Genomic DNA, 16,282 nt, shown 5'->3' on the forward strand with positions numbered 1-16,282 from the left:
TTACTTTCAACCTACATATATCATTATATTTGAAATGAGTTTCTTGTTGACAGCACACAGTTGCATCATATTTTTTTATCCACTACCGATATCTATATTTTAAATAATTGTTGACCATTCTCATTTAAGGTAATTATTGACATGTTAGTGTTTAAGTCTGCCATTTTATTTTTTGTTTTCTGTTTTCTCTATTAATCTTTCTTCCTTATTCTTTTCCAAAAAAGAGAAAGCTTCCTGTGAACTACCTGAACATTTTATAGAATTGTATTTTGATTTGTCTATAGTGTTTTTTAGTTTATCTCCTCGTGGTTTTAGTGGTTTCTCTAGGCAAAAGACATAAGTTGAGCCTAATATGTATTACATATATATATTATAGTATGCTAGTGTTGACATTTTTACTAGTTTGGGTGAAGTATTAAAGACTTATTTACTTTTAAGTCTGTTTCTCCTCTCCTGTTTATAATTGTCTTAAATATTTCCTCCATGTATATTGAGAAACACATCAAACAATATCATACTTTTTACTTCAGTTGATCAAATATAATTTAGAAAAGTCAAGAGGAGAAGGAAAGTTACTATGTTGATATATTTCCAGTGTGCTTTTTTCTTTCCTGGTATTCCAAGGTTCTTTTTTTTTTTTTCTATTTCAAGAACTTCCTTTATCCATTCTTTTAGAGTAAGGCTGCTATTGACAAATCATTTGATTTTCCTTCATCTGAGAATGTCTTAATTTCCCCTTCATGGCTGAATGATAATTTCTCTGGATGTAGGTTTCTGGGTTGACAACTTTCTTCCATGATTTTTCATCAGAAACCATGGACACTAGAAGAATGTAGCACAACATTTTCTGAATAAGAACCACAATATTCTCTGGTTTCCATGATTTTTGATGGAAAATCTACTATAATTCAAATTGTTTTTCTCTTATAAGTAAGATTTCATTTCTCTCTTGCTTCTTTCAAGATTTTTTCTGCCTTTAGTTTTCATAAATTTGATTAAGATTATGATTATGTGTTTTGACATGGATTTAGGGGGAGTTTTCTTCTTTTGGGGTTTGCTCAGCTTCTTGAATCTGTAGATTTATGTCTTTCACCAAATTTGGGAAATTTTCAGCCATTATTTCTTCAATACTTTTTCAGCCCCACTCTATTTCTCCTCTCATTCTAGAAATATGGTGATACTAATGTTAAATCTTTTTTGTGGTCCCACATGTCTAGAATATAGTCTGTCTCAGTAAGGTAAGGCTCATTTTTTTTTTTGAATTCTGTTTTTATCTCTTTTGTTTATATTGGATAATTTCTATTCTATATTCAAGTTCACTGATTCTTTTCTCTGTTCTCTCTATTTTGCTATTGAGTCTATCCATTGTGTTTATTTGGTTATGGTATTTTTCAATTCTAAAGTTTCCATTCTTCTTTATATCTTCTCTTTCTTTGTTGATAGTTTTTATTTCTCTGCTGAGAGTTTCTATCTTTTCATTTGGTTCAAGGATGTTCATAATAGGATAGTGAAGCATTTTTATGATGGCTGCTTTGAAATCTTTGTCAGATAATTATAACCTGTGTCATTTCAGTATTGGTGTTTGTTGATTGTCTTGTCACATTGAAAGTGAAGTTTTCCTGATTTTTAGTATGCTAAATTTTTCTATTATATTGTGCACATTTGGGGTATTATGTCACAGACTGTGGATCTTATTTAAATCTTCTATTTTAGCAAGCTTCCCTTGACACTGTACCAGTAAGGAGATGGGACAGCACTTTGTTGCTGCCAGGTGTAAGGTAGAAACCTTACTTGGCCTCTGTTGACAAGCTGGAGGAGTGTTCCTCATTAACTGCTAGGCTAGAGTAGGAGCTCACACTCCCCACAGACTTCCACTGACTTATTCTGACTAAGTAAGACATAAGTGCTTCATTAATGCCGCTCAGACACATCATTACTACTGGGTGGAAGTGGACAGGCTCTCCATATGTCTCTAGTAACACTTGTGTGTCTGGGTACATTACTGCTGGGATAGGAACAAGGTCCTGGCTCTCCATTTAGCAGGGATGGAGGAGTGCTTTGTTACAGCTAGGCAAGGGTGGAAGTCTATGCTCCCATTCTGCTATTCCTAGTGGAAATGGGGCTGCAATTTATCCCATGCTATTTGGCTGCAGTAGACCTGTTATTGCCTAAAAGTTTTCTGTCTTACTAAGGCTGCCCCTTTTCCTTTCTTGACTAGAGAGAGCAGGCTTTCTCAGAGACTTTGTTTGTTTGTTTGTTTGTTTTCTCCTGTAGGCATTTCTAGACTTCTGGCTTCTCCAGCACCTAGTCCAGCATATATGAGACAAAAAGAAAACCCAGGTCTAAAGGAAAAACTCACTCCAAGTGTTCCTTAACTCTCACACTACTACCATACTCACAAAACTTTACATCAAGTAATTCTCCAGCAAAAGTCAGAGGTCTGAGAATTCAATTCAGTTCTGACATTATCTACCCGGAGATACCATCAAATTGCCACACGCCAAGGGCTTAGTCTCACAATACTGCCCTTGCCCCCACTTTGGATATCTGTCATAAGTCCAGGATGTCACTTGTGCCTCTGACTAACCCTATATAGGAAGTTTCCATGACCCCCTGCTTGGGTTGATTAATTTGCCAGAGCAGCTCACAGAACTCAGGAAAACATTTACTTAACAGATTACTGGTTTATTATAAAAAGATGTGACTCAGGAACAGCCAGACAGAAGAGCTGCATAGAGTAAGTTATAGGAAAAGGCACAGAACTTCCACTCTTTCTCTGAGCACGCCTCTCTCCCAGCACTTATATGTACTCACCAACCTAGAAGCTCTCTGAACCCGTTCCTTTTAGGATTTTATGGAGGCTCCACTACAGAGGCATTATTGATTAAATCATTGACCATCGGCAACTGATTCAACCTCTAGTCCTTTTCCCCTTCCTGGGAAGTAAGGGAGTGGTACTGAAAGTTACAACTCTCTAATCAATGTTGATTCCTCTGGCAACCTGCCCTCATTCTCAGGGACTTTCCAAAAGTCACCTTGTTAACATAAACTCAGGTGTGGTTGAAAGGGACTTGTTATGAATAACAAGACACTCCTTTCACTTTTATGGCTCTGGTGCCATTTCAGGAACTGAACACAAAAAACCCAAATATAGTAACAAAAGATGCTGCTATGACTCTTATGTAGAAAATTTCAAGGGTTTTAGAATCTTTGTGCCAGGATCAGTAGACAAAAACCAAATATATATATTTCTTATTATAAATCACATTATCACAGTCCATGCCCTGGTCTTTGAACACAGATCCTTTACAGCAAAATGATTATAAAATTCAAAAGATATTGGCATATTACTATAATCCCATTCAGTCATTATCCAGTCCATAATGATATGGAAATGTCTCCCAGGATGAGGCCACTCACATTTGTAGCCTTCTATTTGGAGACCTTGTCAGGTTCCAAAAGCAGGAGTGGTCTTGGAAAACACAGCTACACCCTTTCAGGTATCTGATATAATTGAACTGAGACAATATCATCTCTTGCTCTGAGCCTCTTCTGAGGTAATGTAATATTAGAATTTCCTCATTACATAACCTATTTATTAATTCCTTTACCCATAACTGCTCTTCCCGTTTCTCTCCATTTACACCCATACTTTTCCACCTTTGGAAGGGACATTAGGTTCAGCCACTGTGCTGGTCTAGCTTGCAGACAGCAATGCTAGTCTAGCAAATACTTCCCCTCAGTCCACTCCCATTCAGATACAGCAAGGTTATACAGGTGCAAAACTTGTGGGCTATTTTTTGCCACCAGGAAATACAGCTACATTCGCTGTTAACTCCAATTTGCCAGATAGGGTGAAGGCATAACCTGTCTCCATCAGGCCCTTAGGAATTCTGATGCAAGGTTTAAAAACATAGTTACAGTTTCTTGCTTAGGAATTTTCCCTGTTTCCAGCACTTACAGTTGCAGTTGCGGTCCTGTAACCACTGTATCAGGTAGGGAAAAACAGTTGAGGTGACATGGGGAGGAAGGGGAACAAAAGGTATAGTGGTTATACCAGCATCATCCTTCCTTAGCAAGAATTGCATAGTCATACCAGCAGCCTTGCCCCTCACCCCCAGATCCATCAGAAAAACAGCAATCTATCCAGTGGAGACAGTCCTTTAGCCCCACTCATGTTCCCAGGGAGTGTGAGCACTCTCACGAAGGCGTGTGAGCCAGCCCTTCATGCTTTTATCTCCTGCATTTTAGACAACAAATGTTTTAATTGCCCGTTCCAATTCTCTACCAAACTACAACCCTGAGGAAGATATCTTTTTACCCATTGTTGGAGATTATGGGCTGTTAAGTGTGTTCCTTGGTCTGAAGAAATAATAGTCAGCTGTCCAAATTGGTGCAGTATCTTCAGTTCTAGTTCTTTTACAGCATTCTGAACATTTGCATTTATACCGAGTAAGCAAGACCCATTCCAGAGTCAGTATCTATTCCTGTCAAGACCCATTTGTAGCCCCCCAGGGCTACCAGCCTCAGTCTGACTTGCCAGCTATATTCAGGGCCTTCCCACAGGGAGATCTGCCACATAGCCATCTGCAGTCTCTGTCTCTTTTGCTGGCAGACAGAATGGTTCTAATTGGCATTTTGTGCCTCAGAGGGTACAAGAGGAGTATGTCTAGATTCAGCCCATCTCTGCATTGTTGTGGACCCCCAGTGTCCACCTATCTTACAGACCCAGGTGGCCACCTTAAGTGAGCATATGGGGATATCTGCTTGTCGATTCCAATCGTCTCCCAAACCTGGAAGGGACTCCTGATGGGCATCAAACGTGTCCCACTTTATGTACCCCTCAAATTTCCATAGGGCTGTGCCCATATGGGCATCCTTTTAATAGGTCAGGTTTCCACTGCCCTCCTGCCTGACCATATGGCCAGGCCATGAACAGTGGATGAATGTTTCTTATTATCACAGTAACTCACCATGGTGTCATTCCTCGGTTCCAAGGTCCCTAGTTGGTCTGCCTTCCTCTCTGCACTTTTCAGACTCCTATGTTTATTTCACACATAATATCCAGGGGAATTAGCTGTACTTAGGAGGACGAATAGGGAGAAATGAGTCTTCTCCATTTTGACCTGAAACCAAAGAATTAATGTCATTTAGTCATCTGTAAGAGAAGACATCACTTTCTAAATATCCTCATATATAGGAACCACCAGAGACTGAGTGTGCAAAAGATTTGTTTGGTGGCAGACTTACTTCTGACATGATTGCAGAACGACAAGGACATTCAGATTTTACTCAAATGCAAGAATTAAATTGGACTTCATCATCCATCAGGTACATTTTATTATATGCTATTTGATATTATAATTAAATACTTAGTTATTATTTTTCTCAGGTTTATAATTTATATATCTTATCCAAATATAACCAATAATTCCGAAAATCATCTACCTTACTTCAAAATCTCATGCTAACTTTATCATCTTTGAAATGCGTTAATAATTTTTATTATCACACACTATGGTTAAAAATGTCATCAACCCATTTCTAAGACCTTATATTTCTCTCTTCTTTTATAAACAAGCTTTTATGTATTTTTAAAATTTTGTTTACTTTTGGCAGGGTAATTAGGTTTATTTGTTTGTTTGTTTTTGCTAGAGGTACCAGGGATTGAACTCAGGACCTAATGCATGCTAAGCATGTACTCTACCACTGAGCTATACCCTCCCTTCAAACTTTTAAAATTAGAGCATGCTGGGTTTGCTCCTCACACTGTATCACTCTAATTCAGTGGTATCTTGGCTTTCACTGCCACCATTCCTCTGATGCCGCTCTCATGAATGTTATCGTTGTCCTCTTGGTTAATAAATCCTTTTCTCTCCTCTCTTTTTCTATTTTGCACTCTTCACTGGCAGACATCTTTAGCCATAGTTTTAATTTATGATGATGACTCCCTAATTTCGCCCAAACCTAGTCTCCTTATTTGAGCATTCTCTCTAGATACCATCTAGGAGACAACATTCACCTGTGGTTGCCCAAACAAAAATCTAGGGTCCATTTCTCTCTCTCCTTTGTCCTCCATTTTTAATTAACCACCACATTGTACAGAGTCTGTGTCTTAAGTATGTGTCATAATTCCCCTCTTCTTTCCACAGTCATTGCCACTGTCCTAGGTCAGGGAATTAACTATTTTAGAAACTCTTTTTGTTTTTTGTCTTATTTAACTTTACCTGCAAATCCATCTATTATCCATACTGCTTTCTAAGATGCAAACTTTATCAGATCACTTCCCTTCTCAACATTGTTCAGTTGCTTTCCACTGTCTACAGAATAAAACTTAAAATCTCTATGACATAGAAGACCCTTTAATTACCTATTATTATCTCTTATAATGCTTATCTTTACTGCCCCGTAACTCTTTATAGTACAGAAATTCTAAAATATTCTAGTTCGTTAATCTCAATCACAAAATTCCATTTCATGTTTCTGCCTTTGCTTGTGGTTGTTCCACTGCCTAGAACTCTTTTTTTCTAATTTGCCTGACAAATGTCAAAAGGTCTCTAAGTCTCAGTTTAAGTTCCTTCTCTCCTGTGATGTCGTTCCTGACTTCCCCAAATAGGTTTTTCTTTCCCTAAAATGCCATTACACCTAACTGTATTACAGCAATTTTCCTTTTTTTATTATAGTTTTCCTCGATTCCATTTCTTGAGGACAGAGACAGTGTCTTTCATATTTGTTGTAGCCTTTCCAAATATGTTGTCTGCACTTAGGAAATACTAATTAAAACATGTTGAATGAATGAATGACTTATTAATGGATAAAGTATGTTGTAATTGTAACTTCAGGGTTGAGGATTTATTTAAAGATGTGGTCAGGCTTTTGCACAGCAAAGGAAACCATCAACAAAATGAAAAGACAACCAACTGAATGGGAGAAAATATCTGCAAGTTTATATGACCGACAAGGTGGTAATATCCAAAATATATAAACTCATATATCTCAATATCAGAAAAACAAACAACCTGATTAAAAAGTGGGAAAAAGATCTAAATAAACATTTTCCAAAGAAGACACACAAATGGCCAACAGGCACATGAAAAAATGCTCAACATCATTATCATCAGAGAAATACAAATTAAAACCACAATGAGATATCATCTCACACCTGTCAGAATGGATATCATTAAAAAATGATATCATTAAAAACAAATGGATATCATTAAAAAAACAAATGGATATCATTAAAAAACAAATAACAAATGTTGGCCAGGATGTGGAGAAAAGGGACCCCTCATACACTATTAGTGGAAATGTAAAATGGTGCAGCCACTGTGGAAAACAGTATGGAGATATGTCAAAAAACTAAAACTAGAACTACCATATGACCCAGCAATTCCACTCCTGGGTATTTATCTGAAAAAAGAAAGATACTAATTTGAAAAGATACATACACCCCAATATTTAGAGCAGCATTATTTATAATTGCCAAGCTATGGAAGCAACCTCAGTGTCCATCAGCAGATGAATGGATAAAGAAGATGTGGTGTATATATATATATACATACACAAAATAGAATAGTACTCAGTCATAAAAAAGAATGAGAATTTGCCATTTGCCAACAACATGGGTGGATTTGGAGGGTATTATGCCAGGTGAAATAAGTCATACAGAGAAAGACACATGCTGTATGATATTCTTATATGTAGAATCTAAAAAATAAAACAAATTAGTGAATATAACAAAAAAAGAAACAGACGTATAGAAAACAAACTAGTAGTTACCACTGGGGAAGAGGGAAGGGAGGAGGGGCAAGAGAGGGGTAGGGGAGTAAGAGGTACAAACTACTATGTAGGAAATAAATAAGCTACAAGGATATATTGTACAACATAGGGAATATAGCCAATATTTTATAACTATAAATGGAATCTAATCTTTAAAACTTATGAATCAGTATGAAACTTATGTAATACTGTGCATCACCTCAACCTCAGTAAAAAAATAAATTAAATAAATTGGCACATTTAAAAAAAATGAAGTGGTTAGGACAAGATGATTTAGCTTTATGCTCCTCTGCCTCACAGCTCAAAGGAAAGTAAAACAGTTTTAAAGCCATGGACTAGGAATCAAGCATTCTGACTAATTACCTAGACATCCTTACAAGGTGGAATGCTGTAAAAGTTTTCAGGAGATCCCACAGAAAACTCTGTTTTCAAATACCTTACCTACTTTCTCCTTTTCTTTCCCAGAAAAAAAAAAAAAAACCTATTTCATATATATCCTCTGTAGCTTACAACCTGAAAATCTTATAGTTTACCATATCAATTTCACTATAATTTCATGTGAATTTATAAAGAAATTGTAGACGTTTATTTTTAAAGTTTCTTTTATGATAGTGCTTTGTTTCTGTGGTAATAGACTTTTTGGAAGTCAATGAAATTGTATGTCATTTTCTTACACACGTACCCAACAAAAAGGCATATTTACCAGATCATTTAACCCATATATTTTACATTAAAGCAATTATTTTTAATAGAATTTGTTAAATGAGATTTTTAAAATGGCTTTGGGGTTATATGTGAGGGATTCACCTATATAATTTTCCTATTAAAATTATAACTGCACTTTACTCTATCTAAATTCAGAACTGTGGATTTGGTTCCAGTTGACCAATTTAGAAATGTGTCTAATGTAAATCTACAGAACAATAATCTTACTTCATTCAGTGGATTAATCTATCTGCCTAATGTGAAGGTGAGTCACTCACAAATTTTCTTTTTTCTTTCGAGGTTTTCAGTGCAAGTTGTAATCTTCTTTACTTTGGATTGAAATGTTATTCATGTTATTAAAGAAGAGAAATTATTCCTAAAGTATTTTTTTTCACCAAGCAAAAAAAGGAATTACTCCCTAAAGTTATTTTGGCTGACTTCAATTTTATGTGATTGTCTTATGAGCTGTGAATCTTCCTCTATCTACAGCAGTAGGAGATGGGATGGAAGGGCTGCCTCTGTAGTAAATGGGTATGGAGTGAATTTGGAGGACACAGCGGTTCTCAAAGCAGCCTCATTACCTCCTGTCTTATAGCTTTGAGCCATCTAATCAGGCCTTTTAAACTTAGGGAAATAACGATCTCTCCAACCAAAAAGTTATTTCATCTAAATAAGGCTTGGAGAAGTCAGGAGTGCAGATTGAGAAAGTTGAGGAACTTTCTAGGGTCTCCATTATTTTGTTTGAAATGTTGTCATTTCCTAGCATGTCAGATAACAAAAAAAAAAAACACATTCAAAGCCAAATCCAGACAATTTGGAATATAAAAATTTATGTCATTTTTAACACTGATATATAATAAATTATGTTGTATAGTCCAAGTTTTATCCATACTGTTTTAATAGTTTTTAGGATGGTGATAATCTCAAACCAAAGACATAAATACAGTAGCATTCATATTTTAATGTTTGATTAATAAAGGATTCTTTCTGCAGGTCTTATGCCTCAACTATAATCATATTGAATCAATCATGCCCCAACTAAAGCCTCAGACTCACTTGACAAATAGACAACTGCTCTACCAGAAAGTGCCTTCAAGTGGCTATGGGCAGCAAGGAACTTCAAAAATAAACAGGTATTATTCTCTTTTTTACAACTATAAATAATTTTAATTGGGAATTTAAAAGGCAGTTAGTCACATTAATGATAGCAGTAGCATACATTTAGCTTATTTCAGTACTTATTTGATAGCTACATGTCCAAAATGAACTTCATAGATTAAAAAAAATACTCCTTTGTCATTGTTTTTTCCCTCCTTCCTCTATCTCAGGTCCATATAGTAAAAAATGAAAAAAAGAAAAAAATTGTATTTTAATGACCTTTTTTTTAATTGAGATACAGTTCACATGCAATAACTCTTACCCTTTATGTATAATTCATTGATTATTTTAGTATATTTACAAAGTTGGGCAACTATCCCTACCATCTAATCCCAAAACATTATCACCCACAAAAGAACCCCTTACTCAGTAGCGTGGACATAGGTTTCTTTCAACCTTTGTTGTGGTTTTGTTTCTAAATTATTTATATGGTTACTTAATGCCCCAACATAAACAGAAAAGATACTTTTTAAAAAAGATGAGGACATAACCTGCCACCTTCCTACATATTTTTGGTAGGAAAATATATAACTCCAGTCAAAATACTTTCATTCCAGTTTTCACAATGAAAAGCATTCCTTGAGTTTTTGTCACCTTTATTGAAGTATAATTTACATATAATAAAACTCACCAATTTAACTGTACGATTTAATGAGTTTTGATAAATGTATTTAGTCATATAACCATTACCACATCAAGGCACAAACTATTCCCATCCCCAAAACTTCCTTTATATCTCTTTGCAGTTCCCTCCCACCACACCCTGGTAACAAGCATTGGTCTGCTTTCTTTTGCTATCATTTTGTCCTTTTCTAGAACATCATCTGATTAGAATCATGTAGTAAGTAGTCTTTTGTGTCTGGCTTCTTTCACTTAGCATAATTCTTTTGAGATTCATCTATGTTGTTGCAAGTGTCAGTAATACATTTCATTTTATTGCTGAGTAGTATTCCATTATATAAATTATATGACAAGTTGTTTATCCATTTGTCATTGATGAACATTTGGGTTGTTTCCAGTTTGAAGCTATTCTGATTAAGGCTGCTATGAAAATTTTATTTATATACATCCTTTATATTGGGGACTATTCATATTTGTTTTTTAACAGCTTTATTGAAACACAGTTTACATACCATAGTGACTCATTTTAAGTGTATATTTTTTACTAAATTTATAGAGTTGTGCAACCTACTGCAATAGTTTTAGAACTTTCCATCACACACCAGAAAGATCCTTCATGTCTATTTGCAGTTAATTCCCTTTCCCACTTCTAGCTCCAGGAAACCACTAATCCACTTTCTATAGAGTTGTATTTTCTAGACATTTTACATGAATGGAATCATAAAATACATGGTCTTTTGTATTCGACTTCTTATACTTAGCATAATGTTTTTGAGATTCATCCATGTTATAGCATCTATTAGTAGTTCATTACTTTTTATTGCTGAATATGTTGGGTGTTCTATTGTATGGATATATGCCACATTATGTTTATCTATTCATCAGTTGATAGACATTTGGATGTTTCCACTTTGGGGTTGGTATGAATAATGCTGCTATAAATATTTGTGTATAAGTATCTTTATGGGCTTATGTTCGCATTTCTCTTGGGTAGAAATTTCTGACTCACGTGGTAATTTAATATTTAACTTTTTAAGAAACTGCTATACCATTTTCCAAAGTGGTTGCACCATTTTACATTACCAAAAGAAGTTTTGAGGGTTCTTATTTCCCCACATCCTCACCAACACTTCTTGTTGTCTGTGTTTTGATTATAGCCATTTTAGTGGAGTTGAAGAAATATCTCATTGTGGTTTTAATTTTACATTTCCCTCATGACTAATGTTGTTGAGCAGCTTTTCAAAACATATTAGCCATAATTATATCTTCTTTGATGAACTGTTTAAATCTTTTGTTTATTTTTAAATTATATTATTTGGCTTTTTACTGAGTTTTTTAAAATATTCTGCATACAAGCCCTTTATCAAATAATTTACAAGTATTTTCTTCTCTCAATGTGTGGTTTGTCTTTTTATTTTCTTAAATGGTGTCTTTTAAAAAGAATTTTAATTTTGATGAACTCCAATTTATCAACTTTTTCTCTTACAGATTGTGATATTATTGTTGTACCTAAGAACTCTTTGCCTAACCTAAGGTCACAAAGATTTTTCTCATCTTTTTCAAAAAAATTTTGTCTCTTACATTTATGATTGTGATCCATTTTGAGTTAATGTTGTGTTTTTGTATACGTTGTGAGGTAAAATGTGAGGACTGAGTTCATCTTTTTGCATGTGAATATTCATTTGTCCTAGCACCTTTTGTTTAATAATATACTACCCTTCCTCCGTTGAATTGACTTGGTATCTTTGTTGAAAATCAATTGACCATAAATATAAAAGCTTTTTTCTGAAATCTTCTATTCCATTGATCTATGTGTCTTTCCTTTTGCCAGTTTGGACTAGTTTGATTACTGCAGCTTTATAATAAGTTTTGAAATCAGGAATTGTAGGCCCTCCAACTTTGTTCTTTTTAAAGACTGTTTTGGATATTCTGGGTTCTTTGCATTTCCTTATAAATGGTAGGATGAGATGGTTATACCCAGGAGGGAAAAAAAAGAAAGCCTGCTGCACTTTTGTTAGAGATTGTATTAAATCTATTGATTAATTTTGGGAGGTCTACCATCTTAGTAGTAATAGGGAATTCTTCTGTGAACATGGAATGTTTCTCCATTTATTTTGATCTTTAATTTATCTCAGTAATGTTTTGTAGTCTTCTGTGTGTACATTTGGCACTCCTTTTGTTAATTCTTTCTGAAATATTTTATCCTTTTTATACTATTTTCAATAGAATTCTTAATTTCATTCTTTTCATTGCTGATATATAGAAATTCAATTGATTTTTGTACATTAATCTTTTACCCTGTGATCTTGCTAAACTCATTTATTGATGCAATAATAGTTTTTTGTAGGTTCCTTAGGATTTTTAAAATACAAGATCATGTACTCTAAGAATAAAGATGGTTTTACTAATTCCTTTCCAGTCAGGATACATTTGTTTTTTCCTTCTTTTGCCTGATTAAACTGGCTCTTGCTTTTTATTTCAAGTAATAACTCTTTCTGTACTTCTTTTTTCTTTACCATATAAAAATGTTTTTAAGGAAGAAGATGTGATTATTATTTAAAATATAAAGATAGGATATTATAGTTTAATTTTGATTTACTAGTAAATTCATTTTTTCTTTTTTTTAAACTTCAATTTACAGTGAGTACACATCAAATTGTCTTTTTTATGTTTATTCAAATAGATGGCTTGAAATTAAGTTTATGGGCTCAAACTTACATGTGTGTTTCAGAGATACAATGAGCAGTGAAAATTTGCCTCCAATAATGCACAGTTTAGAAGTTCTTCATTTGGGCTACAATGGAATTTGTAATTTAATTCAGCTACAACTTAACAGACTAAGAAATTTAAAATTCCTTTTCCTTCAGGGTGAGTAGAAACACTATTGTGTGTAAGTCTTTATTACTGAAAGTTAAATTGATTATCATCCTCTTTTGAAAGCAAATATAAGCATCAGTATTAAAACAAGTCCATTGACAAAAATATTTTAGTAATCACAGACAGGTTTATCTTGGGTTATTTATGTCAATAATGTAAATGCAATATTCTAGGGCTATAAAATATTGTATTCTAGGACAATTTTCTATAGCTATAGAAAATGCAATCTTGTAGGATTTTATATAGTATTATATCATAATTTACTTTTATATCATATTCAATTAAAAAAATAAATAGCGACCAATAATTCACAAGTACTTATTAAATCCAGAACTGTGCTAAGTACTAAGAAAGATACAGAAACACTGTATTATTGGAATTACATATAATTGAGATCCTTGCTCTAAAGTAGTTTCCTATTTACCTGTGGATATATACTGAAGCAAAGATGAATTAAGTTCTATGTGTTACTACCTTAAGTGCAGGAGAAGTTTAGAGAAAAGAGAAACTGAAACATTAACTCCTCTACATACCTAGGATTCTTTGAAAGACTGATGGAATTTAAGTTGAAGGTGACCATGACAGAGAACTTTGCAAGTAGGGGGAGGAGGAGAAGGATCACAAGGGCATAATTGTGGTGTCTATGAGCCAGCACTTAAAAACAAAGAGTATACAGTTCGCTGAGAGAGTTATAAAGCCTCTAAACATGATTAATTTGATAGAAAACACTCATTTCACATTTGAAAATAGGTAGGCATTGTAAATTTTTAGAAAAGTAGCATGAGAAAAACACAAGGTTGAAACAGTAGACATATTTAATGACATAGAAGAAAGGTTGTGAGACCATCAGTGAAACGTGTTAGGAGATATCCATATAGTTGATCTGGATATAATAACTTCTTTCTGAAAGACAGGATTTTCTAGGGTATATTTTAAAAGTATTAATGTATCTTTTTCCCTATCAAAGGTGCATATGAGTTGGCTCAATGACATGGAGACTTAGCCTTAAAAGAACAAGAAATTGAGCACAGCAATGAGAGATTTTTTAAAAGATACCTTGCATACCAAAAAGCAGAGAACCTAACCCTGGAAGGTCTATTTTAATCTAATAATGTAAATGGGGAGTGTGTTCTGTTACCATATCTAGCATGACAAATCACAGTGGGGCAGTCTTATGCAAGGAATGAGGCAGTTTACTTTGACAATAATGGCTGCCATTTATTAAGTCACTGGGCACGGTGTTTGTCTACATAGATTATCTCATTCAACCTTCACAGCAGCACATGGTAAGAAATTTTATGTGCATTTTACTAAAAAAGCAATTGAATCTCAGTGGGGCTAAATAATTTGCCTGAGTTTGGACCAGTGAGTGGTATAGCACGGAGTCAAACACAGCTCTGACTCCCAAGCACATGCATTTTCTATCCAGCATGAATAACTTAATAAGGGCCTAGGCTGGAGTGGTATCAGTGAGAAGTGTAAGTAAGAGATGAGTCCAAAAGCAGTTTAAATATTAGTACCTAATGAACAATTAGATATACAAGAAGAGAACAATAGTTCAAGGTATTTTCATGCTTTCATTAGGAGATTGGGCAAAAGGAGGTACTAAAGCTAGGACAAGATTGTGTTGTGACAACTTTGAGGCATAAAAATGGAAACTTTATAGATAAAAAACAAATTTCTTATTTATACCACAGGGAACTATATTCAATATCTTGTAATAATAACCTTTAATGAAAAAGAATATGAAAATGAATATATGTATATATATGCATGACTGGGACATTATGCTGTACCTAGGAATTGACACATTGTAACTGACTATATTTAGGTTAAAGACTATATAGGTTAAAGACACTGAACTAGAGGAGATAACTCTGAGATCAGTCTAAAGGGGGAAGAGTACAAAAGCTCTAGGGGAGTACATAAATGTAGGCAGTGATAAGATGAGGCCATGCCAGGGTCTGTCCACAAGAGAGTTTATGAACCTGCATTTTAGCTGTTGTGTTAAATTTGCAAGATGGTGGGGAAGGTGAAGTCTTTGGGGGAAGGGCAGGGTGGGGCTGTAGGGAAGTAAATCCTTAGAATTTTAAGGATTAAGGATCAGATTTTCTAAAATGTAACTATCTAGTTAAATAAATGGGGGTTTTCAAACAGTGGCAAATGCTGCTGGTTACAGAAATGTAAGATCCCTGGAATCACATTTAACATGGTTTTGGAATTTTCTTTCTTAAATATGTTTAATGAGCATTCTAAAATGAATAATGATCAAAAATATGCTACTGCAGACATTGTTTAATACCCAAGTGATTTTTATACCATTGGACTTAAAATATTGAAAGTGATAGTCCAAATTCAAATTTCATGAAAGTAATATATTAACACGACTGAGTCATTTTTCTTAATATGACTTGAATTTTTTTTTTCATTTATAAGCAAGGCACTGTAATGTTTCAAAGTTTGTGATTTAGTTCTGTGAGCAATTTTATTGAAAGTTATGATGTTATCAGTTTCTCTACAGGATAAAACAAAATAAATTTACCAGATTTCATTAATTCTGATACACTCACTTTTTATATTTTAACATGTCTGAAATCAGGTTGTATCTGAAGTGATGGCATATCATAGTTTACCTAGATGAGTTATTTTTCTTTCTTAGTGTACATAAAATACTGACATAACTTAACAATTGTTGGTGTTTTAAATTTAATAAAATATGTTAAATTTCAAAGAGAAGAATTATAAGAAAATGGGATTACATGTTCAAAAACATGCTAGATTCCTAGGACTACCGTAAGAAAATACCACAAACAGTGGCTTAAACAACAAAAATTTATTTCCTCACAGTTCTGGAGGCCCAAATTCCAAGATCAAGATGTGAGCAGGGTTGTTCATTTCTGAGGGCCTCTCTTCTGGGTGTGTAATTGTACCTGTATCTTCACATGGTCTTCTCTCTGTGTCTGTCTGTGTCCTAATCTCTTTATGTAAGGACACCAGTGATATTGGATTAGGGCCCACCCAATGACCTCATTTAACATTAGTTACCTCTTTAAAGACCCAAATACAGTCACATTCTGAAGGACTAGAGGTTAGGACTTCAATATACGGATTTGTAGGGGACACAATTCAGTCCATAACAAAC

The 16,282-nt window shown here is 34.3% G+C and overlaps 2 protein-coding genes across 6 annotated transcripts in view; one reads left to right on the forward strand and one right to left on the reverse strand.

The window, feature by feature from the left end:
• The window catches only part of RTN1 (reticulon 1), a 349,573-nt gene that overhangs the window by 293,376 nt on the left and 39,915 nt on the right, over positions 1-16,282 (reverse strand). For all 3 annotated transcript variants that reach the window (XM_031453802.2, XM_064485998.1, XM_064485997.1), the window contains one exon: positions 4,974-5,126. The gene's annotated coding sequence lies outside the window, so the exon portion shown is untranslated. The remainder of the gene's footprint in view (positions 1-4,973; positions 5,127-16,282) is intronic.
• The window catches only part of LRRC9 (leucine rich repeat containing 9), an 82,801-nt gene that overhangs the window by 51,757 nt on the left and 14,762 nt on the right, over positions 1-16,282 (forward strand). For all 3 annotated transcript variants that reach the window (XM_031453805.2, XM_064485994.1, XM_064485995.1), the window contains 4 exons: positions 5,201-5,331; positions 8,641-8,749; positions 9,478-9,617; positions 12,995-13,131. In XM_031453805.2, the coding sequence (XP_031309665.1) occupies positions 5,201-5,331; positions 8,641-8,749; positions 9,478-9,617; positions 12,995-13,131 (517 nt within the window). The remainder of the gene's footprint in view (positions 1-5,200; positions 5,332-8,640; positions 8,750-9,477; positions 9,618-12,994; positions 13,132-16,282) is intronic.

Source organism: Camelus dromedarius, chromosome 5, assembly GCF_036321535.1.
Source record: "Camelus dromedarius isolate mCamDro1 chromosome 5, mCamDro1.pat, whole genome shotgun sequence".
Taxonomy (NCBI): Eukaryota; Metazoa; Chordata; class Mammalia; order Artiodactyla; family Camelidae; genus Camelus; species Camelus dromedarius.